At 41.4% G+C, this 26,084-nt stretch overlaps 2 protein-coding genes across 3 annotated transcripts in view; one reads left to right on the top strand and one right to left on the bottom strand.

The window, feature by feature from the left end:
* agbl4 (AGBL carboxypeptidase 4) overlaps positions 1–4,112 on the bottom strand; it is a 348,823-nt gene extending 344,711 nt beyond the window's left edge. The window contains exons 1-2 of one of the 2 annotated variants that reach the window (XM_085349015.1): positions 4,067–4,112; positions 2,692–2,814 (exon numbers count right to left, since the gene is read on the bottom strand). In XM_085349015.1, the coding sequence (XP_085205141.1) occupies positions 2,692–2,814; positions 4,067–4,112 (169 nt within the window). The remainder of the gene's footprint in view (positions 1–2,691; positions 2,815–4,066) is intronic. The other variant, XM_085349016.1, reaches the window with a different exon arrangement.
* A 5,138-nt stretch (positions 4,113–9,250) lies between these two features.
* elavl4 (ELAV like neuron-specific RNA binding protein 4) overlaps positions 9,251–26,084 on the top strand; it is a 70,410-nt gene continuing 53,576 nt past the window's right edge. The window contains exons 1-2 of the mRNA XM_085349017.1: positions 9,251–9,298; positions 9,986–10,126. Coding sequence (XP_085205143.1) covers positions 9,251–9,298; positions 9,986–10,126 — 189 coding nt within the window. The remainder of the gene's footprint in view (positions 9,299–9,985; positions 10,127–26,084) is intronic.

Consider the following 26,084-nt stretch of genomic DNA (forward strand, 5'->3'; position numbering starts at 1 on the left):
TAGCTGGATTTCCTCCACAACAAATGCGACACTGCTGAGGGGAAGCAAACAGACTGCTATCACAGTACCACCACAATACCACATAGCTGTACCATGTGTGAGTCAATGTCAGAAAAAACTACATGGCGTGCTCCTAAGTCCAGCTTCAGACTTCAGATACATCGCTGTTGACACAAGAAGAAAATGAAAATGATTTGAACCAATGAACCAATATCAGTTAAGCAACTAAAGGTAAACAGAGTTAAATTTAACATTTGTCTATTATGTTTTTATGATTTGTTGGGTTTTTGTTATACCAACTTTTTTACCTTCTTTTTATATTTGCAATTCACAGTAAATGATAACAGCAGGTACATTAGCATACGTTAGCTAACTAAGCAGTTGTATCTTGTGTCTAAAAAACAAGAATCTTAAAAAACGCTAAATTTAATGGCGTTTTGGCCCAACATGAGTCAATTAAGACCCAAAATAATAAACAATATTCCTGCGGTAATCATAGCAGAGAGTTCGTTAACTACCTCAGATTCAGAGAAAATAATATACTGATAAAAGCTTCCTGCAGCTCCCTGGTGGTTTGTTACTTTCCATTTCATGCTAGGGAAAAGATCATTATTGTTCCACGCTTTTCACAGCAGAGCTCGAATAGGTTGTCAAATCCCTATTAAATACAACCTAATTAATTTGTTTAGTTTAGTTTTGTGATGTGTTGGAATGTAAATCTTTTAAGAGAGATCTTTAAGTTGATATGCCTTTATAAGTATGTCTGTCCAGGTATCGGTTTGCCCTCTTGTGGATGTAACGCAATATATAAATGGTTCGGTCCTGTGTGGGCAGAGGTTTGAACGAATAATCAAATTTGAACAAGAGCCAATGAAGTATTCCGCAAAATGTGCATTGTAAAACATTTGTATTTTATCGTGTATATAGAGAATGAGTAAATGTTTGAACAACAGCACTATATTTTTTACAAGCCTACATACTACGTGCATATATATCCACATTTAAGCATGAGCTATACACGTTATCTAGAATGTAACAGCACAACGGCCTCTATTTTAAAATTCCTGGGCTAACTACTATTTTTGCCTAGTAAATATTTTAAAATCCCAGAAACTTTTATATAAAAGTGTAAGAATGAGGACTTGTCCCTATTAATGGTGCGGATGGTGTCCAGAGATCTGTTTTTACATTCTGTGCTCTCTGGTCATGCCTCTGTCAGCAATGACCAGATTGTTCAAATATGTGGGTTCAATTTAGAAAATGAAATAAAAATGCAGCTAAATGCAATATAATGTGCATACATAGTAGTTGTGTATAAAAAGGGAAACGCCAGCAACTTCTGAAAAAAAAATTAAAAGTGGAGCATCTTTTGTGTCTAAAGCTCTGTGGTGTGTTTGACTGCTTAAACAAAGAGACTGCTGTGCTGAATATGCTGCTTTAATGCAGCCTCGGTAAAAACTAAAAATGTGACTGTCTCCCATAAAATTAAGGTAACACTTACTACTGTTAACAACACGAGTCTGTAGTTATTATTGCATCTTGGAACTTCTTTAAGTCTTCCAAATTAGTGCTAGGGCAAGCAGAAATCACAGCTTCATCAGGAGATTGCAGTCAAACACGCAAATCAAATTGATTCTCAACTGCTAGATAAGGAAAAACAAGGCAGGGGGAAAAAAACAGAGTGCAACAGGGTTGTTGCCCAGTTTACTGTGAAAAGATTTCAGGGATCAATAGTACCAGCATCTCATCCACTTTCACAACAACAACAACAAAAAATTTCTGAACTGTGAGGACCCTGTGTATGGATAAAAAGTTTTAGAAAACAATTTCAGACAAACGAAATGGAAGATAACAGACAGGATGATGTAGAGATCGCAGGTTTAGTTTATGCTCTCGCTGACACACACATGGAGACACTAAGGGAGCAAAGCCACATTGCAGACAATCTAGGTGATGTAACAAACACAAACTTTTTTGTTAAAACTTGCAAGCTCAATTAAAAAGGTAGCAAATACTGTATTCTGACCACAACCACGCTCCAGCCCAGGAACATAAATAACAGATGTCATAGGTTGCCACTTTGTCTATCGAGTTTTTTTAAATTATTGTTTAAAAAATTTAGATTCAGCCATGGAAATACAAAGCGAGGGCAAATATACAAGATGCTAGCTAACAATGGACAGAGGCATGTCAGATTTAAAATTGTTTTAAACTACAAATATTAAGATCACATAACAAAAGAATTGTACAAATGTTCAAACAGCATCTAGCTAAAGCTGACCCACTGATTGCTTTTGGGTAACTACAGTCAGTGTGCTAGGGCAGCAGTGACAACCAATAATATTCGGCTTCAACACAGGTCTTATGACAGTACATAAGACCTGTGTTAGATAGCCTGTGTTATCTAACAATAGATTTTTTTCAAATGTCAGCATATATACCCACCCTTCACTGGGAACCTGGGTTGCATGGAGAAGAAGGGATTGTTGTGATTTGGTCACTGTGCTTGCAGGATGTGGGTAGCTGTCAGTACAGCATCTGATCTAACAATTATCAATTATCTGACTTTTCTGCTAAACAAATCTGCTTAAAAAAAGTGTCAGCCAGCATGAGAAAGTCTTGCTTTTCCATCCAAGTGTGCACCCTGTAATTATGTCTAAAGGTTAAATATTGTGTTTTGCAGTTACTCACCACTTTCAAAGCATGCATCAAAAACCAGATGTCCTTTTCGTGGAGTTCCTGAGTATCCTGGTGGGCTCACCATCAGCTTGTTTACGTTGCCCACCAAGGCATCCTCTCCCCCAGCTTCACGGCCTAAAGAACAAATGTAGAGTTTAACTTTACTCAAAGGAGTCTCCGACCACTGTGTAAACCCTTAGTTCCCAGGTGTATATGAAAATTTCATATAATATAATACAGTTGTTGTTATTAAAGTAAGGACAGGTATTTACTCCAATAGAAAAAAGAAATGGTTCCCTTTCTTATGTTGTTGTCATGTTGACTTTTATTAGAATGAAAAAGGAGACACACACACCAAGTCTATAAAAAATACAAGATATAAGGATAGGGATAACTAATTCACATAATGTTGTTGTTAAATGTGAAGCGCCACAACATCAACAGTATAAGAAGTGTTGATTTTATATATTTTATTGGTATTAGTAATTAGCACTAAGTGGTAATTAGGCTGTTCATTTCAACAGACAATTTCAACACATGGTTACTTTTCCTTGAACAAGTGAAGTACAACTGGACTTTTAATAAGTTAATACCGTAACTCATTTCCATTTCTTACGCCGTTGCTCGTTACTAAAATAGTAGTATATTTAGTTTAGATCTTTAAAATTAAAACAATAAATAAAGCTGCGTTTTGTACAAATATGCAAACAACAATAATCAGGAAGGTGGCAAAGAGGTTTTTTTCACAACTGTGGAGTCCAAAGATGGTAATTAATAAGATAAAATCTTTAAAAAAAAGCATAAGTGAACTATGATAAACATGATAAAACCCCTGCCACAACAAATATTATTATTGGTTTAAATGTGCGTTTTGTTTGTTTAATCCTCCCCCCATTACAGTGGCGTGTACCATTTGTTAAGAACTGCTCATTTACGGTAGCTTTCATTTAGAAGGATAAGAGACAAACACCGGTTTTAATCACCAAGAGAAAACTTCAGATACAACGGAAAGCTAATTAGCTCCACACCAGCTCACTGCAGTCTGAGTAACAAAGCTAGCTAACACAATTTAACAAACAGTCTGCTCGACTATGCAGCGGTTAACTTTGTCATGGCAGCAATTACCTAAACGCACATGTAGCTCATAATATGGTTGAATAAAGTCAACAGCAGCACAGCTAGCTCACGCTTGCTGGTGACAGGACTGTGTTTACATTTTTGCACCTGCTAGCTAGGAGGTTAACACGCTTAACGTTAGCGTCCATAAAAAGAGACCTAGCGAGCCAGTCACGCGCGCATATTATTGTGAGATAACGGGCTATCACGCGCGTCCCTCTGTTTGTATAGCAATGAACAGGTTGCCGTGTTAAAGCTCATATTTACACACCAGCGTCGACATCGCTAACAGTGTTCTCCTCCATCTTCCTCTCCATCTGCTACAAAGCAGCCGACGCTCTCTGGGAGTTACCACGGCAACGGAGCAAAAGGAAGCAGGAGAGGCGCTGCAACCTTCATCAGGGAGCCGCTGCACAGAAGACACCCAAGAAATCGGTTCTCCCGGGCAATGAGTAAGTAATAAACCCGGTGTTTGATTATGTTTGTTTAGTGGTTACAAAAATCATTAAATATTAAATATTAAATATTGAAAGTAAGCTGTGATTTATCAAAGCATGGTTGGTTCAGGACAAACAAAAAACTGCAACTCTGAAAAGGTCACTCACAGAATTTCAAGTTAGTAAGAAAGGAAGTGAAGTTTGTGACTTTTGTTCTTGAGAAGGACTGTATACGCAAAGTGTTTTACAATATAAACTAAAATACATGGATAAAACCAAACATGCACAGGTGGGTCCAAAGCTTCTTTTTAAAGTTATCAGCAGGGTCGACCGATCTTAAATCCATTGGAACTTGGAAGCACACCATGAAAAGCACAATCTCCAGCACCTGGATCTAGGTATAGCCAACAAGTATTAATCAGCTGATCTACTATATGAAGTTTGGATGAAGTAGTTTACTAATCTAGGGAGGCATCTGACCATGAGGAGCTCTGAAAGTGGTCACTAATATCTTAAACTGAACTCTAAAGTTTAAGAGGAGCCAGAGGAGTGTAAATAAGACACAACTGGTGTCACCCAGAAGGTCGAAGTCCCTGGAAAACTTCGGGAGTAAGCCTTCCTTCTTATTACACATGCATTTCAAACGTATACTGAATTAACATCAAGGCTAAGAGTAATTAAATAAAATGGTGGAAAACCTTTATGGTTCAAGATTTGATATCTTGTAATTCTTCTTCTAACACACACACACACACACACACACACACACACACACACACACACACACACACAAATATACATTCAAAAGAATAAATAAATAAATATTTTTTAAAAACCTAGTTTTATGTTGGATTCATGGCACTGGATAAGTTTGTCCTGCTTTTCAGGATGATGTACAGGCTATGGCTGTAGTGAGTATTCTTTCTAAAGTGTCCGTTAAGCTGTTCACTGATGCTTCCTAGCTGGATGCCAATAGATGGTTAGAATTTGGCAGTTTTTATCACCCACTGCAAAGCCCTGTGGTGTTGCCCCATGCACAAGCCATACAAGTACACCAACAATGTACACTGGCGACATTTACATTCTACAGGAATCAGTAAACTAGACAAGACTCCCATTGCAAATTAAATAGTAATCTGTATACTGCACCCTCCTCAGTTTTATTGCAGTCATACCTGAAATAAACCTCATTTTGAAGGTATTTTCAGAGAAAAAGCCAATCAATGCAAGCAGCAGCCAGAGATTCTGAATTATCCTGCAGATTGATTAAAGCTGGAGATTTTCTAGACAATTGGAGCAGAGATGTCATCAAGGCCAATCAAGCCTGGCCCTATTCCTTTCCCATTACAAAGGCTGCACCTGATTAAGTACATCAAATGAGCAGCGGCACAACTCCTGGAGCAAGAGCATACAGGCTGCTGCAAATTTTCAGGTTATAAGCTTTGTGTAACAGGACTAAATGAATAAGACAAGAGAGAGGGCAATGGGTTTTTTTTCCCCATGTGCATGTGTGATCTGTATTTGATGTCGAGCATCAACAGGCCACTGAGTAGATAGGTCGGACTGATTATTTCTCAGATGACAGGAAGAGAATACTGGGCTCCTGTGTAATATTTTGTTAAAATTGAAAATTGAATAGCTGTCCGCCATGCCATGTCATTCCTTTAACACTATGCCAATTAAAGAGCTGTACGGTGGTACAATCATTCATTTTCAAGAGAGAGATTGAAATTAAATTATGGAGCATGAGAAGAATGAATTAGACACGCTACATGTTCCCTTGTTTCTCAGCTCTTATCAAATAGAGAGGCTGCATGGGAGTGTTCGGATGTTCCATAAGATCCTGGCTATGGATACTCGGTGTAACTACATCTCATGGCTGAAACTCACATCAGTTTGTGAAAGACAAAATTTTATTCCAAAAACTTACCTGACATTATAACAGTACCTGTGAAATAATGGTATCCTGCAGTGAAAGTTAGGACAGGACATAAAACTTGTTTTATCATTTAAATGCCTATGCACATTAGCGATATTACAGGAGAACGAAAAGGTGCATGAAATCTTTTTATGGCTTTCCTCTTCTTTTAAAGCTTTACATTCAACAATAGTGTGTCCTCTTAAAAAATGCCTGAAGAAGTTGAAATCTTTCTTTCTCCCCAAGTTGCATGTGTGCTTTACTTCTACTTACTGGTGTCTGCTCAGTGGATCACCGAAACCAGAATAACACAAAAGAGAGGTTCCACACATGTTGACTCTCAAATTTTAATTATCTCTCATGACAGTGTATTTTCACACGCCTATAAAAATATATTTGACCCCTCTGAACATACGATCGTGCTTCACATGTAGACAGTCCTGTCATGGTTAGTGTGGCTTGGTAGTGACTGGATTACACACCTCATCATTTAAATCAGTGGAAAAAATATACAAAAAATATATTTTTTCATTCTTTCAGAAAGATAGTCTTTCTTCTGAATCGCAAACTGATCAAATGAGTCAGCATTTGTAGCTTTGTGCCACAAAAAAAACACTGACACAAAGAATTTCTGTGAGGTTTTTTTTTTTTATCCCGGCATATGTGTATTCAAGAGGACGAAATCTGTGTTTTTCTACATTTGTATTCCAGCAACTACAGGGAAATCCTTTTTACTCCAGCCAGCTGAGGACATCCACGCATATAGTCCATCATCGATGAAGAAACAAGTCATGCAAAAATAAAAAACACAGGGCACAAGAGGCTCAGAGTTGGAGATGGGCAGTTGTGTGAGGCCGGGTGCGGAGGGCTTAGTAGGGAAGTAGAGACCATCCGGCAGTACATAGAGAATCACTATGGTGACAGCAATCAGGGGGCTCAGGGGAGTGAGGCTGGGTCAGAGAGGAAGCCTTGAGAGGCAGCTGACTGAGGAATCAGCTCTCACTCTGAATGATTCAACTGACAGCTCCCCCCAGGGCTGTGCCGGACCAGCCGTCCCCAGAGACCGCGGCTTTACGGAACAGGGATGCGGCTAGCAGTCCTTTTCTAAGGAAAAAATAAATAAAATAAGTGGAATTGGAGCCAAGACGGCGCAACAGTGCCATAACATAGTAATGCTGTTAATGACACCATCACTTAACTTGCTACAGCGAGCAATTTTCTTTTAAAGAAAAGGAAAATGTGCTAATTTAAAACATGTAAACAATATTATGTGCCGCATCCTTGATGTGAGTGTGAGTCTCTCTACATATATTTCCCTCCCCTGTTGACATAAACATCGGTTAAAAGTAGCAATTTGCTAACACACTGCTTTACACCTTACCATTACCCCTTCTATCATCCATTCATCATCACCCACTCCTCTCCCTTTATCTGACACTTTCTCTGTCTGTTCCTCCCTCTCTCCACTGTGCTGGACAGCATCCACCTAAACAGATGGTTCAGTGTCAATAGGCTGCTATTAACTGGCCGCTCTCCCTGCTCTGATCCAAGACAGCAAAAAGCACATTTAAAGCACTGGGAATAAATGCTGTGCCACACTCATGAAGCTAAGATTTGATTAGCGCAGACGACGACGAGCCCATTTACTTTAAAACCGTCACCCTCATAAGCTACTTTTTTTTCTGTTAGTTTCTCAGAAATAAGCACAAATTGCATGTTTACCACATCAGATGCAGGTGTGGTATTTTTTTTATGTATTGTTGACTGAGTTCAAGGATCTAGTGACTCATATTCTTGGCTCACATCCCCTTAATATTTATTTATTTTGCTTTTCTCTTCCATAGTTCGGATCTCCTGCCATGTCTGTGACTAGCTGCTTCGTCATCTCTGTGCCACACCCTGCTGAGGAAAAGGACAACTGCCTGACCTTGAGGCTTGCATCTGCTCAACCCTCACTTTTTCCATCGCTGGTAGATATTAATAAGAGGTACCCTTAATTTCCACTCCCTTGTGGTTCCTCCTCAGAAGGTGCAGATTTGACTACATTCCATTACTTTATTTTTTAGCCACATGAAAGAAAGCACTAAATGCTTCCTTCTTTCCGGAAAGCCTTGATAGCCCTTTTTCAAATGTAATCTACATCATAATTAGACCCAAACAATATGAGTTTTCGCACTTCCTAGAATATTAGTTAATGCCGGTTGAATGTTCGATCTGACGATGAAGCGAGAGCCAGTCTAAGTATAAATGTTCCTTTACAATCTGCATCTGTGTGTTATAGACACACCCAAAAAGAGGAGAGAAGAGGATAATATGAAAGGAAAGATAGGAGTGGCACGGAGAGGAAGGGATGTGGCGGCGATGGTGTCGCTGCTGCTAGAACAGTCTTCCCACCTTGTGGTAGCACGGAGAACTGTAGCTGCCTCAGTGCATGAGCAATGGGGGATGAGAGAGAGATGGAGTGAGAGAGATAGAGCGAGAGCATAGGAGAGAGCCAGAGGGAGCGATACACAGAGAGAGCGAGAAAGAGAGAGAGAGAGAAAAAAGGGAGGGGAGTTTAAACTAAGTGCAATGTTTTGGGACAGGCTAATCTGTTAGTGAGCAGTGTGAGGATCGGAGCGTATTGTGTGAGCCAGTGTGCGGGGGACAGATAAGGGAGCCAGCCAGCCCGCCAGCCCGACCCACCGACCCACCGACTGCCTGACTGCTTGTTTTAATGTGCTGACTCTGGGGAGATTTTAAAAGACAGCATATTGACTGCTTAGACGTGTGCGGAGACCCTGGGCACAAACGCCACCACTACAGCCACAACGAGCAGAAGTGCATCAGCAGACAGGGGAGAAAGAGACAAAAACTAGAGGACTGAAATATCACAACTCCAGAATCAGAAAATTAAAGAGGATTTTTTTATCCCCCTCTTTTTAAATTGATTTGATTTTTTTCTTTCTTTCTTTTTTTGTGTTCCTGGGACTGACTCCCAACTGTAGAAAAAAAAAGAGGAGGTAGGAGCAAAAACAACAACAACAACAACAACAAAAAAACTGAAGAAAATCTGAAAATAAAAGGACAGAACGAAAAAAAAAAAGCACCGAATCTGAACATGTTCGAAATAAGCCGAACACTCAACGCTGCTTTGTTGAGCAATGAGGTAAAGACATTTGGATTTGCTTATTCCCTCCGCACCTCACCTGTGTGTGTCTGCTGCCAACCATTCTGTCATGTGTGTTATCGTATGTCAGTGTGTGTGCGCGAGTCTTTACACTTCTATATGCTCGTAGCTAGAAGACAGAGGGGATGATTGATAACAGCAGCTGTTTATTATATTTCCCAGCACGATGCTTGGTGCAGAAAAGGGGACCGCAACGCTTCTCACCCTCACTCATCCCGCCTTGTAATAATAAATGGCGAGCCAGTGTCTAGACTTTATATCCTCCTATTGTAACAAAACTAAGGTAGCCTTTAAACCCATCAAACATAGGCTTGCTTGTGAAATTGTCCACCTGGGGCTAAAATTGCTTGTGTGCCTTCATGTGCGCCTACGGTATGTCTGTTAGCGCGAGTGCGTATGGCTGTGCGTATGCTCACACGTGCATTTGTGTGAAAGCAAAGGGTTCTGTAATGCCCCTCTGCCTCCCTCTTTCTTCATGTCCCCCACCCCCCACACTCCCTCTTCTGTCCTTTACCATCGTCCTTCCTACCTGCTGTTATCTGCTCTCCTTCCCTTTCTCTCACACCTATTCTCTCTCTCTCTTTTTTATCCCCCCCCCCCTGTTTCTGTCTCTGTCCTCCCTTCTCCTCCCGTGTCTCTGTATGAGTGTGTGTGTTCTGTGAGCAGCATCTCAAGATGATGGCGAGGTACGGGCAGCTCTCGGGACTAGCAGCCAGTGGCGTGGGCTCCGTCCCTGAGACGCACTCGCCGCTATTTCCCAGGGATCTCCTGTCATCGCCAGCCCAGATGGGCTACAGGTCACCCCTGGTAAGAGGATAGACAGACCAATATTTATCTCCATCCTTTTAATGAATGATGGCATAGGAACAAGAAGTGAATCAGGGAGAAGCGATGGTAGTGGTAGTAGTAAGTGTGTGTGATAATTGTGGGTGTGTGTGTGTTGAGGAAAAGAACAAAAGGGCAGAAAGAGAGCAAATCAATTGTGGAATTCTGCCTGTATCCCCAATGGATAGTATTAGTAAATATTTACATTGTTATGTTTGTTCAATTATGGACGCCTACTCTGTCTTTAGCCTCTGCCAGTCAGACTGTTATCAAGGGAATTTGAGGTGTTTGTGTGTGCGTGCATGTGTGCATTTGTGAGTGTAATATATTTCCTGTTTGTTGAATTTTGTCAATGTTGTTAGGAATCTAAAATATTCATTTATCTGCTTACTGCCTGACGATGAATTAATTGATGTGTAGTAAATTAAAAAGAGGGCCACAAGCGCAGCTGTTAAAATTCCAGACTTTTTACGACAACCTCGACATTCAACGAATGCATTTGAACACCCTGAGGAGCCCGTGTGTGATTTTAGAAGACCGGTCAAATCAGTTAGATTTCAGTTAATGTCTGAGAAAGCCACGTTAGCAAGCGGAGGCAGAGAGACTGTAAATAGTCAGGATATTTTGCGCCGGAGTCAACATTACTCTGCAATTTACATAGAAACGATTACTTCAGGGGAACGGGAACGAGAGAGAAAAAGGGGCATGAGAAAACCCTGAGCGTTTAGGCAAAAGAGCTGTAAGAAAATCCCTGACTCGCCGCATTAAAGCGACATGAAGCTGTGGGTGTCTAATCTGCTGTGGGCTCTTCATTGGTTCGGCTCCCCTTCAAACTGGCTCAGATCCACACCCCAGAGCCTCCCGGAAGCCATCATAACCCACTGTCATGCTGCTGACTGTATCCAGGGGTTTCCGTCAAGTGTATGCAAATACACGGCGAGGATAAGCATTGAAATGCGTCCGCAAGGAGCTGAGCTTCAAAACTGTTTTTCCACTTTGCCTTTTTGCTTTGAATTCTTACGCCAGTTCAAAGACATCTGTCCAGTGCTTAGTTATTATACACAGCACAAAGCATGTGTTTCCCACTGCCCGTTCAGACTCACAACAGTGTTATCAGCTCTTTGCATAAAGCTGCCAGACCATGAATTTTTTCCTGAAACCAACGGAACTAATTACTTCAGTTTATTATGTGAATGGGATTGACATGTAAACATTTTTTGACTGTTATCAGCATCTTATTAGATGGAATTTTAAAGAAATAACCAGTCGGTCGCAGGGTGGAGCATGATGAGCAGATGACTAATTGCACATTGCATTAAAATTTACAAACAGCATAAAAAAAATTTTTAATTCAACACATTTTTATTATTAACTGAGTGACAGTCGGGTCCTCATCACAAATAGCTTCATTTCTAGTAAAATGGTTCTTTTTGGGCATTTTGCACATTCGCCATCAGTGTGTTTCTAGCAATGAGCCACATCCCTGTGTGTGTGTCTGTGTGTGAGCGATCAAGCGCCTAGGTAGGCGCATACACTTGTGTATTTGTTTGACAACGTGCGCGTGTATGCCTGCGCATGATTACCCTGGTTAAAAAAGACCATCGTTAAAGTGATTAATGGTGCCTTCATTAAGCACAGCAAGATCATTTGCATACATTAGATGAATGTGCTGGAAGATTCTGGTGGCTTTGGTGTGTAGAGCCTCAAAAGCAGCAACCTCTACCTTGGTGCTTTTTTATTTGTTTTGTCTTTTTAATTGTGCAGCGGCAGCCAAACATTGCTTTACCTTTTAAAAAGAGGCAAATTCATTATTTAGCAAAATTCTTTGTCATTTAATCAATCCAACAGTTTAATATTGTTACAATTTAAAATTAAGACACTGGATTGATCTTCTATTGGTGTAAATTACTACTTTGATAAATGGATAAATATCTTGTTTAGCTTCAGTTTGTTTAGAGCATTCACGTGCGTGTTTGTGCTAAACGTTTCTGCCTGTGTGTGCGCATGTTCACAGTCTTACGTCTCGCGTTTTAAGCTCTAGGACAACGTGTTTAAGAGAGCATCCAAAAAATTAAATTCTGAATCTATTAGAACACACGCAGCAGACAGAGGAGCATAAAATTAATGAAGCTCAAATGCAAATCTTACGCCGGAGTAAGCACACCCACCACATCGGTTTACAGCACTAGAATGACCTGGTTGACCACCTTGGGCAAAGGGGGTAAAATGTAGATAACGTGTAGAAAAACTTAATTGTAAATGATTCAATTTTTCAGTCACTGGAATCTAATTTTCAAAAGCCCACATCTAAAAACCTGCAGTGCACCGTGCTTCAGAGCTGAATGCTGTTAATTTGTAGAAAGCTCCACTGATTACCCACTGCAGGCAGCTGCTGTTCTCTATGTGACACAAGGCTTTGTTTGACAACTCCAATCTTTAATGTTTCAACATTTGAAAAAAAAAAAAAAAAGAAGCTGCCTAAAGCCGTTCATCAACAACGCAGCAACGAAAAGCAAAGAGGGACAAAGAAGAGAAAGGGGGCTACCATAGCTGTTGGCAAACGTGTGTAGCCACGGTATATTAACAGCCAGCAGATAGTTAGAGGTCATCTCTATTTCATAACAATGATTAGCTTCTTCCATCTGCCGCTCACTGCATTTCCCCTCTACTTGATTGCAGTGTTCTCTGTATCCAGGAAATTAGTTCATTTGTGCTCCACAACCCTGCTGTCACTGAGGCACAAACAGGTGCAGCAGACTGAGCGACGCCACAGAGGGAAAACAACGTTCACAGGAAGGGAAACGGAGATGGAGATATGTGCAAAAGCAAGAATCGACCGAAATAATCGCGAAACAAGTACGATGGCAGTTAATTAACATTGAGATCTGACAAAAGCAAATGCTGCTGGTTTATAATATTTTGAACCATTAATTTATCTGCCAAGCAGCTGAGAATGAAAAGTGTAAGGAAAAAGGTGCTAAAGCGAGAAGGCCAGTAATATTCTCTTTATAACTGTAGCACAATAATATGGTTTGAAGCCGTGCTTGTTTTAGCCAAGCTTGTTTAGCTATAGGGGGCTATAAGGGGGGGGGGGGGGGCTAAAGCACATTATGACGGAAATATGCTAGAGAATTTACACGCAACATCGCAGGAACAGAAACTGTAGAGCTTACACGTATATGTGTGTGCGCGCATGTGTGTGTGTGTGCATCATGTCATGTTTGCACTTGATATGAGCACATGTGGTGTGTCAGTTACGGGGAGCACAGAGAGGGGCAATGCAAGGGGGGCCTGCAGGGTTCAGATTTGTTGTGTGTGTATGCACGTATAGTGACCACCAGTGCTGCAGGGAGGGCCTAGTGATCAGCAGCTGAGCCTGTGTCCCGCTGGGAGCCATCACTGCAGAATGGAGCAGGTGTCTGCAGGCTCATGCACACACACACACACACACACACACACACACACACACACACACACACACACACACACACACACACACACACACACACACACACGTGTATTTTCTCTTGTTTGCTTTTTTCCTTACTGTATTTTTTTCTCTCTTGGAGTCTTTTTTATTTTGTACAGCATAGCACATTCGAAAGCCTGTTAATGTGTGCAGCATACCGTCATTGACTGTCACCTTTTTTTCATGCTTATCCACTCTGTATACTAAACACAAACAATAGAGTACCCCACCAATAGGCCGCTGCAGTGTCATGTGTCCACGCCCAGCCAAAGGTCACCTGTGACTCCACTTATGTAACGGCAGTAGTAGGGCTCAGATCAGACATCTTCGAAGCGTGTAGTCCTCTAATTCAAATGTAAACAAAAAAGGTCACACCCACCACCAGAAAGTAAAGCAGAACCTGCTGTTATTCCCACACTGACTCACAAGCCTTTTAATACATGGATTAACTTAGTCATAGTCATCACAATTATCACAGTTTACGTTGTAGGGGATTATAATTCCGTAGTGGGCTTGTAAATTGTAGTGCGGATTTTACGTCACGTCTGTGGCCACATTTATGCAGTTCAGCACACTGAATGAAATAATCTCACTTCTTGCTGTTCAGTTTTCTTCCTTAATTCCAAAAAAATATTTAAAAAAATCCCAGGGCTGCCCTTTTGCCTGGCAATATATAACATTTAATTTCAGAAACAAATTTGTTCCCTCTCTTGGACAATGTTTTCACATCCAGCTGCTGTTATTTCATTTGGCTTAAGAGGATAAATACAGAAAGAATAATGCGACAGGCAAGACTGGAGAGAAAGAGCTATTGTGTTCCCGAATGTTGCGAGTTCTTCGTGTTTTGCTGTTTGCAAACAATAAATATGTAAAAATAGAAACTTTCTTCAGATGCTATTCAGAAGTGAAGTCCAAGGCAGAGGCTAAAATGTAATTTTAGGTCAACATATTTCTCCATTTAAAAAGCAGTTTATGCTGTGTGTGTTGAATTATTCAGGGTTAGTGAATTTATTATAAAACTGACAGTCAATGTACTACGGATATGTCAACCTTATAAACCTTGACAAAAGACGCATTAGCCAGTGTAAGACCTTTACTGCGCTGCCTCCATCTCTGATGATAATCTCATCAGATGGTTTAAGCTCAGTCTTCTCCTTTACAATAGACACAAATTTATAATGCAAACAAAATCCCCTTTACAAAAAGAACATTAGATAGTCTCTTTTTTTGCCCATTTTGTAGGTGAGAACTCATTTTAAGATCGGCGATGTGAGGAAATGGGCCTCATTGTTGACAGCCAGACGCCTGTTGATGCTGAGCTGACAAATGGTGCCGATACTTGAGCGATTGTCTGCGTTTGAGATGCTGGCATTTTGATGAACAACACTGTTTTTTACTCTCTCAAAATTGATGGTTTCAAAGCCAACACGTTTTTATCGATTCGTTGGATGAAGAATGACCGGTGACGTTAAAGCAGCTCACTGGTTTCTAACAGTTGGAGCATATGTTGGCTTGACTTAATGTATAAAAAATGATGGGGGGGGTTTCCCCCGTTGATTAGCTTGCATAAAATGCAACCAAAATCCAGCTATACTGAAAAAACTCCTACAAATATATTTTGTCTGCGGTAAGGCTAACAACTAACAGCAGCAGCATCTTTATCTGCTAAACCCTCCATTAATTATAAATGTACCCTAATAGCATAGCATATGCAGTGTTTCTTGTATAATCTTAATATGTATGATTATTTGTGAAGTAACTGGGTAGATGTTAGAGAGTTACAAAATAAATGTAATTGCTATCTGGGAAAATTATGCAATTAAATCACAGTTACTAATAAACATACTGGCGGATATAAAGGGTTATATGGGGAATATAAAATCTGGGTTTTTTTGCATGTTATTGCAAAATTTACTTCATTTGGGATATTCGCTGATAACTTGGGTCAGCAGAGCCACCGTGATAAATTTGCATGCCAAATTTCAACAGCAGGATGGCTTACAACAAGTTATCTCTACTACTCAGGAGGCTCCGATCATTTGGCAGTATGAATTTAAATTTTGAGTGTTGCTTTTGATCGATTCTCTTGTTTGAATTTGCACCACCTCTTGGCTGCCAGTCAGTGCACATTGCTCTATCCTGAAACTCGAATACCAGGGCGGGTTGCCAAGTCGTTGGACAGGAACGGCTTTCGGGACCAGAAATTGAACAATATTTTCCTTCTAAAATTAGAAAGCGACGGTAATATTACTGGACAGACTATTTACCAGTGGCAGAAATGCTGTCAACATCATGGGGATTTATCTAGAACCTGTAGAAATCTTTTGTAATATAATATTTATATCTTTTTGGAAACATACATTTTATATGTTGCTTTCCTTTCAGGACTTTAAAATATTTACATTAGGTGTTGCTTTTTTAATAATCTGTACCTTATTACATTTGAAAACCAGCTCTCTCAAAACGTTCTTTTAACATCTTTTCTCGCAGAATTACATTTATTTATCCTGACTTAATGTTACAAAGCGAAGATTTACTACAGAATGTGCCTGGTGCCTTTTGTACAAAACGTCTTGGTATTTTCACAGGGGAAAATAATTTCTTGACTGTTTGCTTCTAATGACTTTTTTCTCTTTAATCGGCTAAATGCTCCAACAACGACGCAAAATAACCGAAACATGTCTCTAAGCATGTAGGCATTTAAACTGAAATCCAGTGGGGTTTTTCTTGTGCATTACCCACTCGCTTTTCTTCAAGCATGAGAAAGGGCGGTTAAGCATGAAGTGACATTTGGAGAGCTGGATTTGTGCGGCGTGGGCATGTTTTGGTGCACAGTGCCGATGGCCAGCTCAACGAAGGACCGTGGATGTGTCTAATTTCTGAAAGGTTATTTCTTATCAAAAGCCACAGTGGTGTAAATTATGCGGATCTGATAGCGTAGGGTTTTTGATGAGGTTTTAAACACCGCAGAGTTTCTAACAAAAAAGGGGACTCGTTTCTGCAGAAAGATGACTGCAGAAACGACAAAAAGTAAATATTGTACATAAAATGCTCGTAGAGTGAGCAGCGGCAATTAAAGAACCTCAAGTGGGAAACACTGCGCGTTCTGTGTTGCTGTAGGGTGTGTGTGTGTGTGTGTGTAAGTGGGGGGAGTTGTGATTAAAGCCTCCACCAGATGGACCACAGCGGTCGCCCTGTGAGCATGGCTGTACCCCGACCAGGATCAAACGCAAAACGGGCTGCCATCCTCACAGCCCCAGAGCCCACCAATAAATCCCCATGATCCACTGACCCACCACACTACGGCTTCATTTTACACATACAGTTTATACTAGAGAGCACAACATCAACAGAAAGAGTGCAGCTCGGCGTCCTAATGATTGCCCCTCATCTTTTACTTCAACTATATGCAAATACGGATCTTTACATTATCTATACATCTACAGCTAGCGGAAACTTTATGATTACTGAGAGAGCTGTTGGCCTGCTGAAGTTGAATGTCACCCCAAGCTGTGGACCACTCTGTTGTCCAAATGGACACTAATCCACCAGAGTCCTGTTGAGAATACACTCTCGGTGCCAGAACACATGCCAGACTCAACAGCAAATGCATAGCTAAGCCTTTCTGGGCACCTACACAAGCCATCTCTCATTTGTGTTCCGTTACAACCTCAAAGACCATTATGACCATCATCTCTTTCATATAAAAGGGAGGGGCGATCACAGTGCTGGCTTAATAGGTTCGGTTTATATGCATTCATGTGTAGATTTGGTGTATTTATATATATTTCCTGATATTTTCACGCATTAGAAAAAAGAAGAAGTAGAAAAACAGCAGGGATTTTGAATTAAAACAACAAACGAGGACTGTAAGAGTGCAGAGTTTACATAGTGGCTGAACAAGCACACACCCTCAGATAGAGACAGCGCTTTCAAACAGCCCCCTGTCACATCTCTGCAGCTTGCAAAGCTCCAGCCATACCAAACAGCTTTGAGTTAAAGTTGAAGAAAGTGGCTGTGACAAATGCAGCACAGCCTTGTTCCGGGATCAGCGTGAAGAATTCATTTCTGATCTAAGGAGTTTCTACGAGGGAGAGTGACACAGGCAGGGGTTAAGCTGACTGCGTATCATGCCCAGTGACACGGAGAGAAGAGGATGTAGGAGGAAAGCACCAACTAGATTAGCTCAATTTCACCAAAAAGGGGAAAAAAAGCCTTTAATGTGATGTACATTTAGTTAACATCCGCCATTCGAGGGATCCTCTTTCTGTCTCAGGTTACCGTGAGTTAACAGATTTGTAAATGGCAGGCCAGTGTGGGATTTACTCATTAGTTTTTCCAAGGAAAAAGATCATTCAAAATGAAAATTTACACGAGCAACATCAGAAACAAGGCATTCAGAGCACAGGGCTGTAACTCGTTTCGATTTGGTTACATTGGAACGCAGGATAAGTGCTTGATTTTTACAGCAGGTTTGAGATTTGTAATATTTGTTCACTTTGTACTCTTGTACATTTATCCCTTTTCTTCCAAAATAATTTAACATCATGTGCCCTTGGTCACTTAAATAAGATGCCATTGTGTTGATTCTGTTTGTCCTGCTTATAGACACGGGTTTTGTGGTAGGACTATGTCCAGCTGCTGTAATCCATTACTAAACTGCCAGAGCACTGTAGCCCAGTGGGGCCTGCTTTTGAGGAGAAAGAAAAGAGGTGATTTGACTGATGATGTAGGCACACCGCGCATCTGTGACTTACCAAGCATCAGCCAAATAGTGTGTACGATTTCTTCATGAAAGTAAACCTTCTCGTCTTAAAAATGAAACCAAGCAACAAAAGTCAGCAGAGTCCAAACTGCCCATTGTTGTCCAGAAACAGACATGTTATCGTGTTAATAGCTGTCTGGCAGCTAGACCCGGCGATGCTGATTTTGTCACTGGAGATAGGCAAGCTGAAGGCTGTAATTCTCATTTGTTGATTGTTACCGGCAGAGGGTGGACACCTGCCAGGAAAGAGGCAGTCATCAGTCTGAGTAGCACAGCAAGATGCTTCTACTGCCAGAACTTCAATAGAGCAACTAAATCTATCCTTCAAGGGCAAATCAAAAAGATCCTAAGTGAACCACGGCACACCGAGGAGGGTGCGCTGAGCTATTAAATGTATTAGGCTGTTTTACTGCGTCGACTGCTGTGAATTATGGGATGTTTTTAAACCGAAATTAACAAGGCCTGATAAGTATTTTATTATTCTCCACGGGTCTGTTAAAATACCGTTTTGTCCTCAATTACTGTGTTTTGCCATACTGCGATAATTCAGGTTCGTACTGTTTTCTGTCGGAAGACGAGTTTTTCCTTCCAAACACAAGTTTTCCTTCTCTTGTTAATTATCAAGGTATTTTCTTCCAGCACTTTGAGGTAACACCTCAACTGGCATCTTCACTTCTCTCCCTTTAAATAGAAGCCTTATTATGCAGAGTGAAACATAGGACAGGTGTTGAAACACTGCGTGTGACAGTTAACAAGACTCAAACCGAGAGCACCCACAATTATCACTGTCTGCACACTGCATACTCAAACCGAACCTGCTATACGGCGTACGCTATTCTTCACCTGCTCTTTCGCACTTGTTACCAGAACGCTAGGTGTTGGCTGCTTCCAGAGTATAATGTGTAAGCACAGCTTTAGTATGTGTAATTGTGCAAACCTCTCCCATTGCGCGTACACAAACAGATCCTTCTGGGTGTGGCAGAGATGTAGCATCCTGAGTTTGTGCAGGAAAATCAGAATGAGTAAAAGAGTAAGTGGAACTACGCAGTCTGCAGTTAATCCATTAAGGTCTGTGACTAGGAGGGGTTTAGGGAGGAGAAGCTGGGCTGAAGAGAGGGCAGGAAGAGTTCATGACAATTAGCCAGCTCTCTGCTTTCAGAATTAGCAGGTTGGAAGCACAGGATGAAAATACTTCTGAGGTGCAGGCCTTACATCTCCAGCTGTACAACAGAGACTGTGTGAGAGTGTGACACGCTCCATGAATAAAATTTTTGTGTATGCCTAGAATCAGCTGTCCTTTTTGTGTGTGTTTATGGATAAGAGCCAGAGCCAATAAGCGAGATGGGGCTTCACATTGCTGACAGTGTGGCTGGCCCTGCTGGGTTATAGCCACAAAAGCTTTTTAACTTTCAAAATGTTGCAAAAGGAAAGAAATATCATTTATCTGCTTAAAAACGATTTAGCGATCAGTCATCATCTAAAAGGCCAAATAATGCATCCAATCAAAACTAGGCACTTTTTGTGCAAAGTATGACAAAATGAAAATGCAATTAAGAAGAGTAGCCCGTTTAGTTATTAGCATTAATTGCTTTTTTAAATTTATCCAGTGCTGCACTGCAGTTTATGTGCGCTAGACATAAACTGTACATAAAGACAGGCCAGATCCACGAGATAATGAGCTGTACTGTAATATACAATCTGGAGAGTATCTCAACATGAATGCCCTTGATAGAGTATCTTAACCACTCCCCCCATCTGTCCACGCACAATATTATAATGCTCAGTGTATGTCCTTAAGTATGGCAGCAACATGGCTCCGTCTTTGATATGCGTCTGTGTACAGAACCTGCACGCACTCCATAACACCGCGCACGGGAAAGAACAGATTGTGTTTATAGCTGGTAGTCACTTTCATTGCCTTTTAAAATCATTGTCCTGTAGCGCAATCTAGCAAAATGACACACAAAGCAAGACAACTGCGAGGGACTATTTTCACTTTCAAATCATATTCTCATTTAGAGAAAAGGTTATTTGGTTTATATTACAGTGGAGAGAAAAACAACCTCCAAACACTGTCTATTATGAAATAAGAAAATTATCACCCACTTTATTTTACTGCTTCTACACACTGGCAGTTAAAAGTTGACAAAACACATAGACAAAATTAAAAAAAAAAAAAATAGGCGTGATTTGTATGCAAGTCACTGCCATAGATTTGACTTTCTACTCCTTACAGTAGGGAATTAAAATGCAACAATAAAAACACAGTTTGGTCAAGAATATTAAAGGCTGTTGGGTGGAGAATGTCTTTTCCTGGGTCCTACCCAAAGCCTTTATTAAACTCAAAGGTCAGCGCAGGAGGATAAAAGATGGATAGAAGACGCAGGGTTTGTTGCCTGTACTATTCAGCTGCAAATTTTGCTTCTCTCTGCTCTGTGGCAGAAAAGATAAAAAGCACATCACAAAGGAAGAGAGACAGAGATGCACTTCTATTTTAATCCATTTTCATTGTGCTTCATTCTACATTACTCTGCCTCTCTTATGTTATGTACCGTGTGATCAGTACAAATCTCCAGACTGCAAGTGCCAGCATATTTTTTTATTCTATCTGAAACAATAGCGAGCTTGTTCAGCCCATCTTTCCCCCTTGTGCACGTGCATGTCTACTGCTCCGACCTAATGGAAGGCGTAGTAAGGTTTCTCATTAGTATGTCAGCCACATGGCTTGGTTAGCTAGCTAGTTGTAGCTAAACAGACAGGTGGACGTTAGGGAAGAAGCAGAGAAACTGGGAAGCTTTAGTTCAGTCCTAACACATTTTTTCCCCCTGTTTTTTTAACAGTGTTTTTTTTTCCCCACTGTGTTCATTTGGGAGCTAATTTGTCAACCTACTTGAGTGTATGGTTGAAAATCCCAATTTAAAATTGTATAAATACACATAGTGTTATTTCAGGTGTCAAGGTAGTTATTGTGTGTATAGTGCGTCCCCTGTGTTTTTACAGTAGATTATATATGTAGAATATGGCCCTTTCATGTGTTGCAGAGGTTGTAATTTAGTTTCAGACACAAAAAACTCACACTCAAGTGATTTTCAGTAGATGGTTAGCTTTAAGACCTGAAAATAATAACCCGTGCTGTTATTCTCAAATGCTTTGACATGTCAAAAAGTAGTGCCAGGTGGTCCAGTGGGACTGTAGGTCCCTTGTTGATTAAACAACTGCTTACCACTATTTTTCGAATAAACGTTGTATTTAATCAGTGGCTAGAGACTTGTAACTAACCATTACCATTTTTTAATACTAAACACAATCAATAAAAGCAATTTGCTTTCAAACTTTTCAGATTACATATGTATATTATACTGGAGTCTTGTATCAGGATATATTTTGAGCTGCAAGATGAGGAGATACCTCTCTTAGCTTAATGGATGTCCACTAGTTCCATTAGGTTTGCTGGGCCTCGCATAGCTGAAGGCTAGTTGAAACAAAACAGCAGGAGATTAAGAGTTGACAGCCTCTTATTGCTGCATAGAACACGAGGAAAAACAATATGATAATGTGCTGCGAAACTGATGATGTTTTGATCTCTTGGCAACCCGAGGATATAGCCACTGCGATATCAAATGAGGCTTTATGTTCATCTACAGCATAAGGTGTTTGAATGTGTTATAGAGCGGGAGCCAGAATATGTGTGCATGCGAATATATTATGTGTGCTAATAGATGGCGGCGCACGTAGTTGCAGCAGCTCAGTGTTCTACCGATCTGATGAGGTATAGTAGGGTGTCAAGCAACATGTGTTTCCGTATTTGCATTCTGATTGTACGCATTCGTGTGTATGTGTGTGTTTGTATGTAGCCTGGTTTGAAGCTTCAGCCAAGAATTTCTGCCTGCAAGGTAACTGTGTTAAAGGGAAGCAAGAGCTCCCTCTTCTTGTCTGCCCGAGTTAGAGGCCAGGTGGACAAAATCAACCTGAGGCAGGTTTGGGGCTTGACAAAGACAGTTTAAGCTAGCTGCCCCCACCCATTAATATTCATTATTACTAAACTGTAATGAATATTACCATAATTGTCAAAGTAATTGGCAGTATCAGTAATTATGAATTTGATATGATAGCAGCATTTTGATTAAATATGCTCGCTCTTCAACACAGTAAACCAGGGATGTGTGCCCTGCTGCTTAATGGTTAGATTGTAGTTTGATTGTAGTTTGTAGGGGTTTTTTTTCTAAGAAGAGTAATTTGGAAGTTTTTTTGTTTTTTGGGGGTGGGGGGGTTGATGAGGCTGCAGTAAAATAACTGTAGAAGAACGGCTTCTGAGGAGGAGGGGGAGAGGTGTACACATGGCTTGACGACTGCGGCAATCATGCAAATAACCTTGCAGGCGCGCTCGTACTAACACACTCCTCCGTGCACGTGTTAGAGAGCGTGCAACTCGCGCATAATTATCAACAGTGAAGTAGTGCATATATGCGAACACGAAACCTTAAAAAAGCTTCCCTGGCACCTGTCTTCCCGCGCGATGCTTCAATGCCATCCCGCGTCGTGGACCACAAGAGCCTGCCTCCCAGGCTCTCATCCGCGAGCGCACCGCCCCGTCCTCACCTCCGCAGCCAATGGGAGAAGACGCGCGAGATGACTGGACAATCCGTAAATGGCTTTTGGGGGAAAGGTAGACGGTGTTTGCTCGCCGCGAATCTTTTGCTTTCCTTCCTCTTGACGCGGTGTTTGTTTTAAGGGGAGTGCCTTTTTGTGTTTTTGCGCTGGCCGAGGGCTTCCGGGGGCTTCCACACACACAGGCGCGCGCGCGGTTTTGCTTCTGTTTTGTTTTGGGGATTCCTTTTTTTCCTGTAGACTCACTACACCACGACCCCGGTTCATTTATCCCCTTTAAAAAACAAGCCGCTGCTCCTCTGTCCGACTCTCCTCCCTGACTTCGCCGGCTTTTATAGTACCGAGAACACCGACACCGACAGCCCGTCACAAGAATGGTCATGGTGAGTAGATGTCGTAGTACTCGCTTGTGTCTTTATTGTGCCACATGAGCTTTATTTCACTGTGACCATGTAGCCTATCGCAGCGGTAAGATAAATAAATAAATAATAACAATAACAATAATAAAATGTTAGGACAACATTTCTTTGAGCTTCTTACTTTAAAAAAATTAACAAAATTACAACAGTTACCCCGTTTAAAGACGTTTTTTCTCTTGCATTTCTTTGGGATGCACCTGCTTGGACAGGTGTGTGCAGACTTCCCGCGAGTTCGTGTTCGTGGTTTCGTTCTGTTATATTTGAAGCCGTCGTAGGTTTAAAGGGTCTAAATCGGCATTAAAGTAATCGAACATTATTTAAAACGTAAACTTTACTTTTGCGTGTGCGTAAGTGTCTGCGTGTGAAGTAGGGAGGCAGGGAGTGAGGGAGACAGCGATGGCCTGTATGCACACACAGTCGTATAAATGTACGGGGGATTTTAACATGCAACCCAGTAATAGCTAATTTATATACACAGTGCTGCGCAGGCATCCTATTACCATAGCGCCCGAGGCTGTAAGCGCTCTGCTCCGCGCTGCTCACTCAAGCACAGACAGACCTCAGCAGCGATTGATTGCTTTGCTGGGATTCAGAGAGCCTTTTCTCTGCCAAACCGGGCTGCGGCTGGCGTGTGCCGAGGAGGGCTCGGAGCCAGCCAGAGAGCGAAGGTGTTAACACTGATGGAGGGGAGGGGAGGCCGAGGGCTGACGGGCAAGCCGAGAAGCCAATCAGAGACTCTAAAAGAAAGTGAGTGGGCGTGGGCGGGCTCTGACCTTCCAGCTGAGCAGGCGAATGGGCAGGTGGTTGTGGGAAGGAGGGGAGGGTTGGTGGGGAGAGGGGGTGGGGGCAAGGAGGGAGGGTGGTAGGAGGGAGAGCCTTACTGCAGCCCAGCACTCACATCCATTCTGCTCTCAGCATCAGTGGAAGAAGGCGATGTTTGCTCCGTACACCTCCAGCACGCTGCTCTCTGCTCGCTGCTAAGACTCAGAATCAGGCAGAGAGGAAGAGTGCAGAGGAGAGGAAAAATAAGGAGACTGTGTCAGAGGAGAATAAGAGTTTTAAAAAGAGTAGGGGATTTTTCTTTTCTTAGGCGTTGCTGTAGCTGTTGTGTGAGGAGAGAGAGAACGTGAGACAACGGCCAGCATCTCCCAAATGGAGTGGAATGGGTTTAAGATGGTAAGGAAGGCTACGGGCAGCCTGCCACTATACTTGAATGTGCGATGATAACTGCTGGTTAATTTTGAGCATCCTATAGTGAGCTGAGTAGCTTGTAGTTGTAGATATACTGTCCACCCACAGTCAGTCAGAATTATTCTTCTTGCTCAGCGAGCACTGCGATACTGTTGAACTATTGTTGTGCAGAATGTTAAGTTCCTTCTTACGGGGACGAGGGCTACAGCGGGGGGTTACACTGTAGGTTCGTGGGCAGAATGAAAAAATGAGGGAGGCAGATGGAGGGACGGAGACGGATATCGGGCTAATGAGAAACGTGCGGAGGAAGGAAAAGAAGTAAGGAAATAGGGAAGGAAGGGTTAAAAGAGGGGAACAGCACCCATTTTATGTTGAAGTCAGGGCTGTGTAGGTGTCCCCTGTTTTTCCAGCCTTTGCACCACTCTGAAATATTTACCTGTGTATAGTGCTGCAGAGGTGGATCGCACATGGTTGAGGGTTAAATGTCTTTTTACATGGTAAGGAAACTGGACTTTTTTGTGGATTTGCCATTCATTTATGCAAAGTACTGCATGTAAGTTAAATGAGTAGCCATGTTATCTGTCACGCCGCTTGTATAGACAGTCCGAGGGTGTGCTGTCCATGTATTGTGCCAGAGCTGAAGAAAAGATGGGAGTAGGTGTGTGAGTTACGCACATGACTGGATTACAATAGATTATAATGTCGTGCATTCTTTCCCTCATTCTCAAGTTTTATGCCCCTTACGGCTATGTGTAAGTGCGTGCGCGAGCTCACTTGTCAGCACAGGAGTGATGATTACAAGCTGTTAAAGTATTCTGCTTTGCCTGCTCTCGCTGAATTTCACTTTAACATTGCATCCATTTACCCATTCATCCATCACATTCAAGCGACAGAGTGAGAGGTAGACTAATAAAACTAGCAGCCATTTTATTCCCAGTTGTTTTTTTACCTGTCAGAAACAGAAAGACAAAGTTGAGCCTCGTTGCCGATTCATCAATGCTATGACCGCAGAGTCATTATTATTAGTTAGCATCTATCTTTTTTCATAATGGTTCACTTGCCATCATCAAAGTGGACTGACTCACTTGGGCATTTCCACTAGGAACAACAGAAGCATTTGTCAGCAAGTACATTTTTTATTTGCGTTCACCGGCTAGTTTTCCTTCGGAATGTAATCAAAATGCTAATTGAAAGGAAGGCGACTCTTCCTTGGGTGCCGCATAGGGCTGAACGATTATGGAAAATAATCTAATTGCGATTTTTTGCCCCAATATTGCGATTGCGATGCGATATGCGATTATTTTTTAAGGTATTTGTCTTCTGTATTATTAAACAAAGACAAGCAATACATCATATAGTATGGCCAATACTATATTACATTAATTTTAAACTGTTCTTTCCTGGAAGACAGACCTCTGTTATGATGACATGAGGTGATGCATGAATTGATGACTGACATTTTTATTTAACTTCTTCAATCACAACAGT

Source organism: Diplotaxodon limnothrissa, linkage group LG23 (assembly GCF_057381915.1).
Source record: "Diplotaxodon limnothrissa isolate DT_005_m linkage group LG23, D_limnothrissa_male_GT1.1, whole genome shotgun sequence".
NCBI lineage: Eukaryota > Metazoa > Chordata > Actinopteri > Cichliformes > Cichlidae > Diplotaxodon > Diplotaxodon limnothrissa.